Source organism: Gobius niger (genome assembly GCF_951799975.1).
Source record: "Gobius niger genome assembly, chromosome: 20".
NCBI classification, from domain to species: Eukaryota; Metazoa; Chordata; class Actinopteri; order Gobiiformes; family Gobiidae; genus Gobius; species Gobius niger.
Window position 1 is genome coordinate 624,154 of NC_136871.1, and position 16,128 is coordinate 640,281.

General features: G+C 44.5%; 1 protein-coding gene across 1 annotated transcript in view; it reads left to right on the forward strand.

The window, feature by feature from the left end:
* The window catches only part of LOC306979490 (sialoadhesin-like), a gene marked incomplete at its 5' end in the record, with an annotated part of 37,880 nt that extends 22,950 nt beyond the window's left edge, over nt 1-14,930 (forward strand). Inside the window, 13 exons of the mRNA XM_079578448.1 lie at nt 990-1,226; nt 1,295-1,558; nt 2,976-3,239; nt 3,319-3,582; nt 6,647-6,910; nt 6,979-7,242; nt 8,180-8,443; nt 8,528-8,785; nt 11,278-11,571; nt 11,625-11,736; nt 14,103-14,175; nt 14,247-14,291; nt 14,898-14,930. Of these exons, the coding sequence (XP_079434574.1) occupies nt 990-1,226; nt 1,295-1,558; nt 2,976-3,239; nt 3,319-3,582; nt 6,647-6,910; nt 6,979-7,242; nt 8,180-8,443; nt 8,528-8,785; nt 11,278-11,571; nt 11,625-11,736; nt 14,103-14,175; nt 14,247-14,291; nt 14,898-14,915 (2,621 nt within the window). The 3' untranslated portion in view covers nt 14,916-14,930. The remainder of the gene's footprint in view (nt 1-989; nt 1,227-1,294; nt 1,559-2,975; nt 3,240-3,318; nt 3,583-6,646; nt 6,911-6,978; nt 7,243-8,179; nt 8,444-8,527; nt 8,786-11,277; nt 11,572-11,624; nt 11,737-14,102; nt 14,176-14,246; nt 14,292-14,897) is intronic.
* Between the last annotated feature and the right edge of the window lie 1,198 nt (nt 14,931-16,128).

Here is a 16,128-nt window from a genome sequence, read left to right on the forward strand (position 1 = left end):
GTGATTCCCGGATCCATCCATCCATCCATCCATCCATCCATCCATCCATCCATCCATCCATCCATCCTTCATACATCCATCAGTCCATCCATCCATCCATCAGTAATAGCCTCACTGAGCTGCACCAAACATCAAAACAATGAAACAAAACAAACAATGCAAAATCCAAGCAAAATGTCAAGGCAAACATAATGTCCGACGGGGGTAATGTCCTAATCAGCCCCAGCATCAGATGGTAACGAGCCCCGGGGCGTCCCCTGTCCTTCCACTCTGACAAAAATCCAGCAAAAAAAAAGACAAAAATCCAGCAAAAAAAAAAGACAAAAATCCAGCAAAAAAAAAGACAAAAATCCAGCAGAAAAAGACAAAAATCCAGCAAAAAAAAGACAAAAATCCAGCAGAAAAAGACAAAAATCCAGCAAAAAAAGACAAAAATCCAGCAAAAAAAAAGACAAAAATCCAGCAAAAAAATGACAAAAATCCAGCAGAAAAAGACAAAAATCCAGCAAAAAAAACACAAAAATTCAGCAAAAAAAAAGACAAAAATCCAGCAAAAAAATGACAAAGTTTGCCTTGATTAAAGAGAGGTCCCTGTTTCACACCTGCCCCCTGCTGGCCGGCCCTCACACCTGCGCAAGCAAATTGAGCAGCGCGGCCTGATGACATCATCATACAGCGCCGTTTGTTTTTGTCAGGCAAAAGCATGAGCCGTGGCACGGGAAAAGCGAAGGGAAAATAATCCTGCTACCCGGCAAGGAAAAACTCCAAAACCCAGTTGGAAAAAACAGAAAGGGGAGAAGCACTGAAGGAGAGATCTCATAGACGGACAAACCATAGACAGACCAAGGGCTGATGGGAGTCCCTCTGCAGACAGAACGTCCAGTCCTTGCTGGACAGGGGCTCCTCCGCGGATAGGGCTGAAGTTAACTTATTTGATTTTAAACATATTTTTATTATTTCAGATTCCCCGAGAAACACAACCATCTCAGGTCATTCCTTTGGGCCAGTGGTTGAACATGACAACGTCACCCTGACCTGCAGCAGTGACGCTAACCCGGCTGTGCAGCACTACCGCTGGTATAAAGCTGACGGAGGAGCGTCCTCTCTGATCGGAAACTCTGCTGTGATAAACCTCAGAGCCTCCAAAGACTCCGCTCAGATTTTCTGTGAGGCTCTGAATGATGCTGGGACTGATCGCTCTGCTGTCACTCAGCTGCTCATCAACTGTAGGTTTGACTCTTTACTATTCTCTATTTGGAGTCAGAGCTAAACCTGTTTGTTTCATGTGTTGAAGATGGACCCAGAAGCACCAGAGTGACAGTTGATCCACAAAGCTCCGTGAGAGAACACAGTCATGTGTCTCTGACGTGCAGCAGTGACGCCAGCCCCGCTGTGCAGCACTACCGCTGGTATAAAGACCATGGAGGAGCTCGGACTGTCATCGGGAACTCTGCTGTTTTAACCATGAACGCCTCCAAAGACACCACTGCTGTTTTCTGTCAAGCTCACAATCATCTTGGAAACGACAATTCAACCTTTATCCAGCTTGACGTCCAATGTGAGCATTTATATTTTTTACGCAAAGAGAAAGAGAGTGTATTTGTTTGATGAGAAGGGAAGGTCTTCTACAAAATAGACTTTTTAGAGCTTTCTGCCACGTTTCAATGTTGTTTTCTCATGAAAAACACCTCTTAAGTCGAGCTTTGAGTCGTTCACACGTCTTAACAAGTCTCTGAATCTGTGGCGGCCGTGCCTGCTTTGGTTTTTCAAAGATCTGTCCTTTCGCCTTGTGCTTCTCCCGCGGCCGTACGTAACCGAGAAACTCTCTGCCCATCTCCCACACCGTAAAGCTCACTCTTCCTCTACAAAGCAAGAGGCAAAATCATCCACCAGAGCTTTGCCACGGAAAAGCTATAAGCTGTGCACTACAAAGAGGGAATATCAAGCATTGGCTTAAATGACTTGAATTGAGGAAATGTTTCTTGTTTTGAGCAGTTTTCACTCATTCAGACACTTTTCCTGATCGGACCGAGTTCACTTTGCTTGTTTGAGGACATTTCAGACCAGTTCTAGGGTAAATCTGGCTTGAAATAAGAAAGTAAAATTGCCAATGAGATGAGACCAGTTTTCTTTCCCCATTGGCAAAGAAAATGACCTGAAATAAGGACGAAATGTATCGAAACGAGTCAGAAACATCTCAGAACAAGTGAAATAATCTGGGACAAACGCCCAACAACTTCTTAACCAGTCACAACAACTAAAGTTTGGATTATTGTGCTCAGATTGAGATGTTTATACTGATCTAGTTAAATACTTTTTGCTGTGTGGCGAGTTCCGACACGAGCAACGCTGTTCGACAGGAGTGTTTCTGTCACGGCCGGAGAGGCAGCGGTGTTTGTGTTGATCATAGATTAAATAAGAGAGATCTGTGAGTGTCATTGAGCCGCATTCTTCCCGAGTCAACGGGGAAATTTACATGGCTGCTCACTTGCCTCCTACAAAGCCTGTTTCTTAAAGAGCCTGCCGAGCGTAGATTTAGGCTCCATTTTTTTATTGCTGATGTACAAAAACTAGCGTGGTTGAAAATATGTCGCTCAGCCCAGCGTTGTCACATGGGTCATAGCAGTTTTTAGACTAATTCTTTGGACCCAGGCTTTTAAGCAGTGCAAGGGAAGGTCGAGAAGCTCATACAACGCTGTTAACCAAGCGTCTTTTGGAGTCGCCCCCGGCACTACAGCGATGTCAGCCCCCCCCGCCACGAGGACCATAGAGAAGCCAGTTCCTCACCCATTGGTTTTGATGGTGATTCGACGTGACGGGGTCTTAAAGAGCCAGCGACCATTTGTTTTAGATCAACTCGCACATGTAACAATGATCAGGATGTATTTGAATGGTAAAAGCATGATGACCTCAGGCTTTAATGCCACAGACTTGGGATGAGAGAAATGGAAACGTCTCATTTTCCCCGTTCACAGATCAGCCCCGAAACACCACAGTCTCAGTGACGCCTCGTGGCCCAGTGGATGAACATAGTGATGTGACTGTGACCTGCAGCAGTGACGCTAACCCGGCTGTGCAGCACTACCGCTGGTATAAAGCTGACGGAGGAGCGTCCTCTCTGATCGGAAACTCTGCTGTGATAAACCTCAGAGCCTCCAAAGACTCCGCTCAGATTTTCTGTGAGGCTCTGAATGATGTTGGGACTGATCGCTCTGCTGTCACTCAGCTGCTCATCAACTGTAGGTTTGACTCTTTACTATTCTCTATTTGGAGTCAGAGCTAAACGCTCATGGTCAAAACCTGTTTCATGTGTTGAAGATGGACCCAGAAGCACCAGAGTGACAGTTGATCCACAAAGCTCCGTGAGAGAACACAGTCATGTGTCTCTGACGTGCAGCAGTGACGCCAGCCCCGCTGTGCAGCACTACCGCTGGTATAAAGACCATGGAGGAGCTCGGACTGTCATCGGGAACTCTGCTGTTTTAACCATGAACGCCTCCAAAGACACCACTGCTGTTTTCTGTCAAGCTCACAATCATCTTGGAAACGACAATTCAACCTTTATCCAGCTTGACGTCCAGTGTATGTGTTTGTATTTCCTCGTGATTGTTCAGAAACAATGCCCAGTTTAAATCTGATTTAATGCTTTTAAATGACATTTAAGGCATTGATTCAGTCAATGACTTTTAAAGCACATATGACACATGGGCCACATTTTTGCTAAAACATAGTTAACGCAATTAACCTTTCTCAAAAGCCCCGCCCCTTTAGTTACTGCTGCTTCGTCCGTCAAACTTTCTGTTGCCGCTGCTGCAGTGACTCATGTTAGTGACTCTAGTTGGAGAAAATACTTGCACGATATCCTCCAGATTGAGGCAAAAGAGGTTACACAATGCAGCATGGGATATACTCAAGATATCTATATATATATTTTAAAAAAAAACTCTTCCTCCTCCTCCGTGGGCGGTCTCTATCTCCTCCAAGCTCGGGTCCTCTCCCGTCGGCCTGGGAGCTTGAGGGTTCTGCAGTATCTTTTCTGGACCGAGATGTCTGATGTATTTCCTGGGATCTGCTGGAGCCGCTCCTCCAGTTTGGGGGTCACTGCCCCGAGTGCCCCAACGACCACGGGCACCACTGATGCTTCACCCTCCAGGTTTTCTCCAGCTCTTCTCTGAGCCCCTGGTATTTCTCTAGTTTCTCCTGTTCCTTTTTCCTGATGTTGAAGTCTTGGTGTTGCTATGTCGACCACAGCGGCTCCTCTGTTCTTTGTCACCACCACAATGTCCGGTTGGTTCATCACCTTCTGTCCGTCTGGATCTGGACGTCCCACAGGATCTTGGCTCGGTCGTTCTCCACCACCTTTGGAGGTGTTTCCCACTTTGACCTTGGGGTTTCCAGCCCAGACTCTGCACAGATGTTCCTGTACACTATACCAGCCACTTGGTTATGGCTCCATGTAAGCTTTCCCTGCAGCATCTTACACCCTGCAGTTATGTTCTTACACCCTGCAGTTATGTTCTTACACCTGCAGTTATGTTCTTACACCTGCAGTTATGTTCTTACACCTGCAGTTATGTTCTTACACCTGCAGTTATGTTCTTACACCTGCAGTTATGTTCTTACACCTGCAGTTATGTTCTTACACCTGGGGTCTTGTCTGGTGTGGTAGATCAGGGCCTCTTGCTCTGGTGCTCGAGGCTCCTGTGCAGCCATGATGAGCCTCTGTGCTGTCCTTTAGTCCTGCTCTGTCTGAATATCCATCACTTCAGTTATGTTTGGGTGGTACCTGCCGTGTAGGGGCCACTTCAGTTATGTTTGGGTGGTACCTGCCGTGTAGGGGCTTGTCCTCCCATGACGGGACCTCCAGCACCTCATCTTCTGTTCCCCATTGTCTGAGACATTCACTGAGCGCGTCATCTGTCGGAGCCTTGTCCTTGATGTACTTATGGATCTTGGATGTTTCATCCTGGATAGTGGCTCTCACGCTCACTAGTCCTCGGCCTCCTTCCTTACGGCGAGCGTACAGTCTCAGGGTGCTGGATTTGGGGTGAACCCTCCTTCCTTACGGCGAGCGTACAGTCTCAGGGTGCTGGATTTGGGGTGGACCCTCCTTCCTTACGGCAAGCGTACAGTCTCAGAGTGCTGGATTTGGGGTGGACCCTCCTTCCTTACGGCGAGCGTACAGTCTCAGGGTGCTGGATTTGGGGTGGACCCTCCTTCCTTACGGCGAGCGTACAGTCTCAGGGTGCTGGATTTGGGGTGGACCCTCCTTCCTTACGGCAAGCGTACAGTCTCAGGGTGCTGGATTTGGGGTGAACCCTCCTTCCTTACGGCGAGCGTACAGTCTCAGGGTGCTGGATTTGGGGTGGACCCTCCTTCCTTACGGCGAGCGTACAGGCTCAGGGTGCTGGATTTGGGGTGGACCCTCCTTCCTTACGGCGAGCGTACAGTCTCAGGGTGCTGGATTTGGGGTGGACCCTCCTTCCTTACGGCGAGCGTACAGTCTCAGGGCGCTGGATTTGGGGTGAACCCTCCTTCCTTACGGCGAGCGTACAGTCTCAGGGTGCTGGATTTGGGGTGGACCCTCCTTCCTTACGGCGAGCGTACAGTCTCAGGGTGCTGGATTTGGGGTGAACCCTCCGTGCATGGTTGAGAGCTTTCGCATCTTAACATCTGTGGTCTGTATCTCATCCTTTGGCAGCTTATTATTCCTGCAGTATCTGATTACTGGCAGGGCGGAGGGACTTGTTCTTGCCATTGAGCTGCTTCTTAGGACCTGCCTTACTCGTTGGAGGTTTTTGGCCGAGGTTCGAGGTTGCCATTTGCTTGTGGGATTCCGAGGTACTTGTAACTGTCCTCAGTGTCTGCTATTGTTCCTTCTGGGAGTGAGACCTTCTGTGTGGACGACCTTCCCTCTCTGAGTCACCATCCGACCACACTTCTCTAGTCCCAATGACATCCCAGTGTCTGCACTGTATATCCGGGTGGATCAGTGAGTCGATGTCTCGCTCGTTCTTAGCTACAGCTTGATGTCATCCATGTAGAGGAGGTGACTGATGGTGGCCCCGTTCCTGAGTCGGGATCCATAGCCAGTCTGGTTGATTATTTGGCTGAGGGGGGTCAGACCTATGCAGAACAGCAGTGGGGACAGGGCGTCTCCTTGTGGCTCGCCATTGGCTTCAAGGCTGGTTTTCCACAACCTCATCAACTATCTAACAAAGGGTAAAGGACAACTATTGAGATTGAAACACAGGTCTCAAGTGAAAACTCATGATCTCTCTCTTAAATGCCGCCCTACACGTCTGTGGACTAGTAGTAATTTCCTCCATTGAATTGCTGATTCACTGGAATAAAATGATACTTATTATTACAACAAATGTCATTCATCTAAATAAGTCATATTTTCAAAAGCATTCAGTATATGTCATATGCACTTTAATGCCCTGTGGAAACCCTGAATTACATCGCAATATGTATCGGATCAGGCCCTCTGTAACGCGACAAAAGTGTATCGTCCCAGCCCTGTGAGCGATTTAACTGGCCTGGCTTTCTGTTTGTTTCCCCCTTCCCTAAAAATATCTCATGCAAAAACAACAAACATCACAGTGCCCTGATTTCAGTGTCTATTGTTTTCCCCCGTTTCCAGATCAGCCCCAAAACACCACAGTCTCAGTGACGCCTCGTGGCCCAGTGGATGAACATAGTGATGTGACTGTGACCTGCAGCAGTGACGCTAACCCGGCTGTGCAGCACTACCGCTGGTATAAAGCTGACGGAGGAGCGTCCTCTCTGATCGGAAACTCTGCTGTGATAAACCTCAGAGCCTCCAAAGACTCCGCTCAGATTTTCTGTGAGGCTCTGAATGATGTTGGGACTGATCGCTCTGCTGTCACTCAGCTGCTCATCAACTGTAGGTTTGACTCTTTACTATTCTCTATTTGGAGTCAGAGCTAAACCTGTTTGTTTCATGTGTTGAAGATGGACCCAGAAGCACCAGAGTGACAGTTGATCCACAAAGCTCCGTGAGAGAACACAGTCATGTGTCTCTGACGTGCAGCAGTGACGCCAGCCCCGCTGTGCAGCACTACCGCTGGTATAAAGACCATGGAGGAGCTCGGACTGTCATCGGGAACTCTGCTGTTTTAACCATGAACGCCTCCAAAGACACCACTGCTGTTTTCTGTCAAGCTCACAATCATCTTGGAACCGACAATTCAACCTTTATCCAGCTTGACGTCCAGTGTATGTGTTTGTATTTCCTCGTAATTGTTCAGAAACAATGCCCAGTTTAAATCTGATTTAATGCTTTTAAATGACATTTAAGACATTGATTCAGTCAATGACTTTTAAAGCACATATGACACATAGGCCACATTTTTGCTAAAACATGGTTAACGCAATTAACCTTTCTCAAAAGCCCCGCCCCTTTAGTTACTGCTGCTTCGTCCGTCAAACTTTCTGTTGCCGCTGCTGCAGTGACTCGTGTTAGTGACTCTAAATGGAGAAAATACTTGCACGATATCCTCCAGATTGAGGCAAAAGACGGTACAAAATGCAGCATGGGATTTACTCAAGATATCTATATATATATTTAAAAAAAAAACTCTTCCTCCTCCTCCGTGGGCGGTCTCTATCTCCTCCAAGCTCGGGTCCTCTCCCGTCGGCCTGGGAGCTTGAGGGTTCTGCAGTATCTTTTCTGGACCGAGATGTCTGATGTATTTCCTGGGATCTGCTGGAGCCACTCCTCCAGTTTGGGGGTCACTGCCCCGAGTGCCCCAACGACCACGGGCACCACTGATGCTTCACCCTCCAGGTTTTCTCCAGCTCTTCTCTGAGCCCCTGGTGTTTCTCTAGTTTCTCCTGTTCCTTTTTCCTGATGTTGAAGTCTTGGTGTTGCTATGTCGACCACAGCGGCTCCTCTGCTCTTTGTCACCACCACAATGTCCGGTTGGTTCATCACCTTCTGTCCGTCTGGATCTGGACTCGATTGAATTTCGATTAATTGCACAGCCCTACTGTCTGTATCTCGTCTTTTACTGTGCTTTGTTCACCGTAACTAGTGTTTTGTGTTAATGGACCCCCTTGCAAACGAGACGGCGCATCTCAAGGGCCAGTCCATCAATAAACTTACTAACTTACTATCTTTATTCACATGCTATTTATTGTTGATGTTTTGCAGATTCCCCTCGAAACACCACCGTCTCCAGTCGTTCCTCTGGACCCGTGGTTGAGAACGATGACGTCACGCTGAGCTGCAGCAGTGATGCCGGTCCGGCTGCTCGGCTCTATCGCTGGTACAAAGCTGAGGCAGGAACCGACACTCACATCGGAGACTCGGCGCTTTTAACCATGAAAGCCTCTAAAGACACCACTCGGGTTTTTTGCGAGGCTCTGAATGATCTCGGATCCGATCGCTCCGCCGTCACTCACCTCGATGTGCGATGTGAGTAACATTTCACCAAAAGGTCATCATTTATATTCCTAAGAAATTCATGAATCATTTTTTTTTTGGGCTCATAATCCACAGATGATCCGAGGAACACGCGTGTGACAGTGAGTCCGTCTGGTCCGGTGCTGGAGAATCACCTGGTCACGTTGAAGTGCAGCAGCGAGGCCAACCCCGGCGTGCAGCGCTACAGCTGGTTCAGCGCTGACGGAGGAGCGGAGATCGGAAACTCGCCTCTGCTGGAGATCAACGCCTCCAAAAACATCACACGGGTTTTCTGTCGAGCCCAAAACGATCTCGGGACTGATGACTCCGCCCATGTCCCCCTGGATGTGCAGTGTACGTATAGTTCCAGTGTGAGAGGCTCTCCGTCATGTAGACATAGGTTCAAGTTCCACCTGTACCGGGTGTTTCTTCATGTTGAGAGACTTTTCCTCCCGTTTCACTCAATAAACAGGGAGCGGGACATCACCTGCTTGTCTTACTGGAGATGCTGCTTCCTTACTTTGTCCACAACCAGCCAAACTGAAGACATGTCTCCTCTTCCACATGCACTGCTTTGAAAACCCACTGCAATAACAGCACAGTCCCGGATAGCTGATGTTGTAGGAGCACGTTATTTATCACTGCAGCCTCGAAGTGTGGCTTTACCTTCTCTGTATTTTATTTCTTTTTTTTTTAAACTATTTATTTTCAAGTTTTTTTCTTCTCAAGGCGAGACACTGCAGGTGAACAGGGAAAACATGTATATTTACAGATATCAATGTGAAACTGTTGCTGTCGATCAGTGGCATAAATGTGAGAAAAAAATACATGGCAAGTTTTCTGTCATTTTATCTTTTCATATAAGAACAAGGTGTTTTATGCCTAAAAATGCCCCAAATTTCCCATCTTTTCAGCGACGAAATCTGAATAATGGATAGAGCTACATTCAAATGTATGGTTTTGTGGTTTAGTGGTTTAGTGGAAAAATGTGTAAAAATGTAATTCTCGCCTCATTTTTTGACATTCAAAACTCAATAAATGGGGCTTAAGGGATTAAATAATAAAAAATCCCTCTGAAAAAATCTTCCAAATCTTGTTCAGTCCAAGGCTGGAAAATGTGAAGTCTTTAGGTCCGACTGACGTGGACATAGTGTCGCCACAATGACAGAAACATGTGTTTGGAGAAAAAGGCCTTTGAAATTGTGTTCTCCCATATAAGTCTATGGGGGAACATTGAATCAGCGCAATATTTAAACATGTTATTGTAAAGATTAGGGATATTTTCTGTTTCCGGGTGAAAGCTTATATGTTCAGAGACAGATTTGGCCCAAAACCTGAAAACTGAAAAAATGTAGTTTTGCCTGTAGTGTCTCCCCTTAACAATAAACAGAAAGAATAAAAAACAGAAAAAAGAAGGAGAAAACAGCGGTAAAACAGATAAATAAATAGTTAAATCAATAGCGAAAAATAAAAATAAATAAATAAATAAAATAATAATAAAAAAATAAAAGTCTTAGTTTGTGTCAGCAGTGTTAGTTTTGCAACCTCCTGTATAAGCACATATTACACATATAAGTTTCTACACATATATATTATATATACACACATTCCCACTATTTTTTGTTTCATACAACAAAACACGGGTACTTTATATCTGCACATAGATTATTATTATTTTGTCAAGGTTTAAGTTTAGCGCCCGACAGATTAGATTAGTTTTATATGAAACTCCAGTTGATTTCATGATTTTTACTTTATTTTACTTTACTTTATCTCTTTATGTTATATATTAATTTAGTTTAAAGGAACAGGCCGGTGTTTTTCCACACTGAGATATGTTCTTACCTGAGCTGTGACGAGTTCTTTAGGACCTGTCTGATCTTCAGTCACGTAAACACAGCGCAGACGGCGTTAGCATTTAGCCTCTCCCTCTCTCCTCTATAGCTCCAAAACAGGTCAAGATAGAAGCTACCAAGCTCTTCCACGTTTTCCCTGTTTAAATATCGCGTAATAAGAAGCGGATAAAAGGGGGAACTATATTGTAAGGCGTAATAATACCAGGAGTAGTTCGAAATCCATGCAGTAATCTTCACTTTACTGCGCGGATTTCAAACTACTCCTGGTATTATTCCGCCTTACATTGTAGTTCCCCCTTTTATCCGCTTAGAAAATCCACATTGTTTAATTGTGTGTAATTATACTTTGTAGTGGAACACTTCACGTAACCATATTTAAATAGGGAAAACGTGGAAGAGCTTGGTAGCTTCTATCTTGACCTGTTTTGGAGCTATAGAGGAGAGAGGGAGGGGCTAAATGCTAACGCCGTCTGCGCTGTGTTTACGTGACTGAAGATCAGACAGGTCCTAAAGAACTCGTCACAGCTCAGGTAAGAACATATCTCAGTGTGGAAAAACACTGGCCTGTTCCTTTAAACTACATCAACTATCTATATTATATTATATAGTATGAGAAAGTCTAAGTCTCAAGCGTAATCATTTTTTCTTAATTGTTTTTTTTTACTTGCCAAAATGAACACTGCTAAGCATCATCAACCATGTTTAAATACTTATTGGAGGGGGGGGGGGGGGATCCAATAATTGTTCACATCTTATTTTCAGTCCATATCAATACATGTTATTGCCATTCATGTCCAAAATAGTCTTTAAGGGGAGACCAGTCGTTTACGGTGCATGACGTAATCTTTCGTACGGTAACAGTGTCAAGAGTTTCTCGCGCCAAACAGATAAAGTAGGAGAGCGTTCTTTAATCCAGACTTGTATGGAGAGGCGAGCGGCATGAGCATTGGTTTCGTTTCCGGTATTTTATTTCTAATCGTTCAACAACAGTCTCGCCTCAGATCCTGCTCTCCTCCAACTGCACCGAAGACGAGGAAAGGATCCGCTGCTGGTGCGAGGCCGAGGGGAACCCCGTGCCCGTGATCCAGTGGCATTTACCCGGAATCTCCTCAAACCACTCCATCAGCAGCGAGCCCCTGAGCGCCAGAGCCATGAGGAGCATCATCACCTTCAGCAAAGCGCAGTCCAGAGACCTGCTCACTCTGCTCTGTCACAGCAGCAGCTCTTTGGGGACGAGCGAGCAGCTGCTTTACACACAGGCCTCTCAGAAACAACATGGATCAGGCACGGGGTTTCCTCGTTTCATAAATCATGTGTATGTGTGAGATGATTGTGAGTAACTGTTTGTGTGATTTGTTTAGAGGCTGGACCTGGAGCTGCCAGTAACCTCCTCATAGTCGTGGTCTTCTTCCTGCTCGTGCTGGTGGCTGTTCTGCTGTTTGTTGTCAGGTACGTAGCTTCTCTCATGCACAGCCTTTGAAACTATCATTTGGATTGAATTGAATATTTGATTTCGAGCCATATGAACAAAGCTATACAGACAGTGTTCAAGAACAAATACAGAGACAAGGGCACAAGCTGTACACTACGTTCCAAATTATTATGCAAATAACATTTTTCTCTGATTTTCTAAATTGTGAACTCAAATGAGAGTCAGCATAATGTTCAAGTCTTTAACTGGTAGAGGATCATTTAAATGTAGTGGAAAAAATTTCCTAGTGATAACAGTATTTAAAATAAAAAAGAAAAAATTGTAAAATCCTCAAAATCCACTGTTCCAAATTATTATGCAACTCATCGTTTTAATACATTTTAAAGCTTGTAATTAACTGAAAATGGTCATTTGTTGAACTTGCAGCATTAGGAGGTCATATTTACTGAAATCAGAAGCTATTTCAATCAAAAAAATATTAACAGGTCAAGTTATATTTTACCAAAGGAGCTTCAAAATACTTAAATCCATTAAACTTGTGAGTTTCTGGACAGTTTCTGCTTGGATTTCTTTGCAGGATGTTAGAATAACCTCCCAGAGCTGCTGTTTGGATGAAAACTGCCTCCCACCCTCAGAAGTTTTTTTGTTGATGCTCCAAAGGTTCTCAATGGGGTTGAGGTCAGGGGAGGAGGGGGTCCACATCATGAGTTTCTCTCCTTTTATGCCCATAGCAGCCAGTGATGCAGAGGTTTTCTTTACAGCAGGACATGGGGCGTTGTCATGATGAAGATGATCTTGTTCGGGAAAACACGGCTCTTCTTTTTGTAGCATAGAAGACAGTGGTCAGTCAGAAACTCCACATATTTTTCAAAGGTCATTTTCACACCTTCAGGGAGCCTAAAAGTGCCTAATGGGGCCGACCAGCTCTGGTTTCCAGTTTCCTGACGACAAGAAAAGGCAACTGTATTTGTGGAGTACAATTCAGACACAAGGCAATTCAAACAGCTTCACAGCAACATCACATGACCAGAAACAAGATGAAATCAATCCATAAAACATTAAAATGATCATTAGTTACATTAAACGTGAACGGAACAAACATCTGCTCGGGTAAAACAACTGTTTTCAGTCTGGATTTGAACAGACTTGAGGCCGATCTCACATCCTCATGAGACTGAAACGCAGCCTCACCGTGTTTAGTCCTGACTCTGGGAACCACCAGCCCCCCCTGAGGTTCTCAGAGCTGATGGTTCATGTCAGAGAGGTGCGAGACCGTGAAGAGACGATTTTCTATCAGGACGCCAGTGCAGAGACCGAAGCACTGGACTAATCTGTTGGTATTTCCCAGCTCTCGTCAGGACTCGAGCAGCTGCGGTGTGGATGTTCTGCAGATGTTACAGCAGACACACCTGGATTAGTCGCTCGGAGTCTGGTTTAGACCGTTTATGTCAGGGGTGCCCAAACTTTTTGTCTCCGAGGGCCAAAATGAAAATGCATCTGTGGGTCGCGGGCCAAACACGGCGATGTTACCGTGAAACACATATAACTGCATAACTTACTTTATTTTCTTTTTTTGGTATACATTTGCATTTAATTATATCTATGCAAATAACCTGCTACAAAAGCCTAGTTTTAGTAGAACAAAATCAATTATTGTAGCAATATAGTGCAAAATGTAAACAACAACACCACCTGTACCTGCAGTACCGACAGTGACTTTAGCTCATTCATTTCTTTAAGTCAAAGAAAATGCCATATTAGACCAATTTGAAAGTGTCAGTTCAGCATAAATTCTTTCTCTTCTATAAGTCATATATATCAACGACCTTTGCAATAAATTTGGAAAAATGGCAAAGTTGATGCTACAACGCTCTGTTACTGACAAATACCAAGACACCAGAACAGTGTTTCCTTAACTTTGCGAAAGGAGTGAAACAGCGCCCCCAATTTGTCACCGGTGGCCAAAAAGTGAACTGCATCCATATTTGCCATTGAGAATGAATGGGAGAGAGTTAGTATAAACCAGATGCGGTGCAAAAGTAGGTCACTCTCTGGCGGGCCAACCTAATTGTTCCGGCGGGCCAAATTTGGCCCACGGGCCCCACTTTGGGCACCCCTGGTTTATGTTTTGTTTGTGTTTTGTTATTTAAAAAGCTGCTAATGTTGGATATTAAAGCTCCCAGAACATCACATTTGTGGAACAAGACAAACATCTTTCCAATAAGCTCAAAAGCCTTTGTGTTTTTGTTTTTTTATCGCTGCCTCCTTTCTCTCCCATGTTGTTACACTTTAAGTTATCGTGCCATTTCCATCCAAACATCACGCCCTTGTTCAGAGCACAACAGACCCCCCCGAATGAGAAGTATCGTTCTGTATTTTTCAGAAATCAAAATGTCCGCCTTCGGGAGAGTCAGTCCAAACTCCTGGCCCTGGACCGGACTCCAGAGTCAAACGAGGTACGTGTGAAATAAACCATCAGACAAGAAGAAACAGGAAACATTTATAAAACTATTCTGTTTTGATTCAGTTGGAGGAAGAGACGGAGATGAACATTTACACCAACGCAAACCAGGTACGAGTTCAGTTCAGTCAAAACAACAGCTTCAAAATGGCTCCTCAATTCAAATCCACATTTAACACTAGTTTAATGTAGTTGATTTGCAGAGGATAGAACTCACTCAGTACTATTTTACCACACAGTACTTTTTACTCTACTTGGAGTTATAGTATTTGAGCAAAACCGTTAATCTTACTAAGTGAAATATTGGGCAGTCGACACAGCAGATCTGCCCTGAGAGAGATCTAGCTTTGTAATACAGCCTGAACTCTCCCCGATAACCCTCCAAACCAGCCCTCTAAAAACATGTACATTAGGGTCTCCTCTGGTGGCTGAGATTCTTCTGAGAGAGAAATATCAGTGGAACCAACCTGGTTAAAGGGGCTGGATGCAAGTTTGCCATTTTATACTCACTACTGCCACCTCAGGTCTTATGTGTAACTTCAGAGGCAGTTGTGGTGAAAAGGTCTGAGCTCATTCTACACATGAGGACATGGAGGAACATGGAGGGGGAGGAAAATACTGCATTTAACATTTTAAGATATTATGCCGTGAAGTTATATTGCATGTTGTTTGTAAAAAGGCGTATGTACTTATTCATCTGTTTGTGTTTGGCCCAAGCCTCCAGCAGAACAGTGAACAGGAAACAGGAAACAGCTGATGCTCCGCCCCCTTAGAGCAGGGGACGTCTCCGGGTGCGAAAGGATGAATATTGTATCAAATAATGTCTCACAATAAAATGCTTTTAATAGAAGTTTGGATGATTTTAGTCTCTCCTTTTCATTTTTATTTAGTCTGATTTTAGTCGACTCAAATATCTGGACATTTTAGTCACAGTTTTAGTCTCGTGAGAAACTTTTAATTTAGTTTTAGTCCAATTTTAGTCACAAAAATATCACTTTGACTAAAATTAAGACTAAATATTTTAGTCGACGACATTAACACTGACCTCTACACTGTTAACCGTGACATCCCTCCTGTACCTGTACTACTGCAAAATTAGAGCAGCCATATTTATGTGTTTTTTGTTTCACTCACGACTGAAGCAGCGTATTTAGAGAAACTTATTGTTTGTCAAACCGCTGCAGCATTTCTGTCTTTTGAACAGTGCATCTAAGTCAGGGGTGCCCAAAGTGGGGCCCGCGGGCCAAATTTGGCCCGTTGAAACAATTCTGTTGGCCCACCAGAGAGTGACCTACTTTTGCGCCGCGTGTGGTTATACTCACTCTCTTCCATTCATTCTCAGTGGTAAACATGGATGCAGTACACCTTTTGACCACCAGCGTCAAATTGGGGGCGCTGTTTCACTCCTTTCACAAAGTTAAGGAAACACTGTTGTGGAGTCTTGGTATTTCTCAATTACAGAGCGTCGTAGCATCAACTTTCACAGTTTTCTAACTTTTAGTGCAAAGGTTGTTACATCGACAACAGTATATGTTAAAAACTGACTTGATGAAGAATTGATGCTGAACTGACACTTTCAAAATAATCTAATGTGGCATTTTTTTTGCACTAAATTGTTACAATGGTTGATTTTTTTTCTACTAAAATTCGGCTTTTGCCATAGTTACCATTTGTTTTAATATAGCATGTTATTTACATGGATAGAAACAAATGCAAATGTAGGCTATCGAAAAAATAAAATAAAGTAACTTTATAATTTGCAGTTATATGTGTTTTTCGTGCTTGACATCGCCGTGTTTGGCCCGCGACTCAGAGGCACTTTTTCATTTTGGCCCTCGGAAACAAAAAGTTTGGGCACCCCTGCTCTAAGTAATGTTATCAGGACTTATATTTCCGTATATTTCTAATATTTGGACGTTTGGCTAAAGCGGAAGAAACCTGGCTGCTC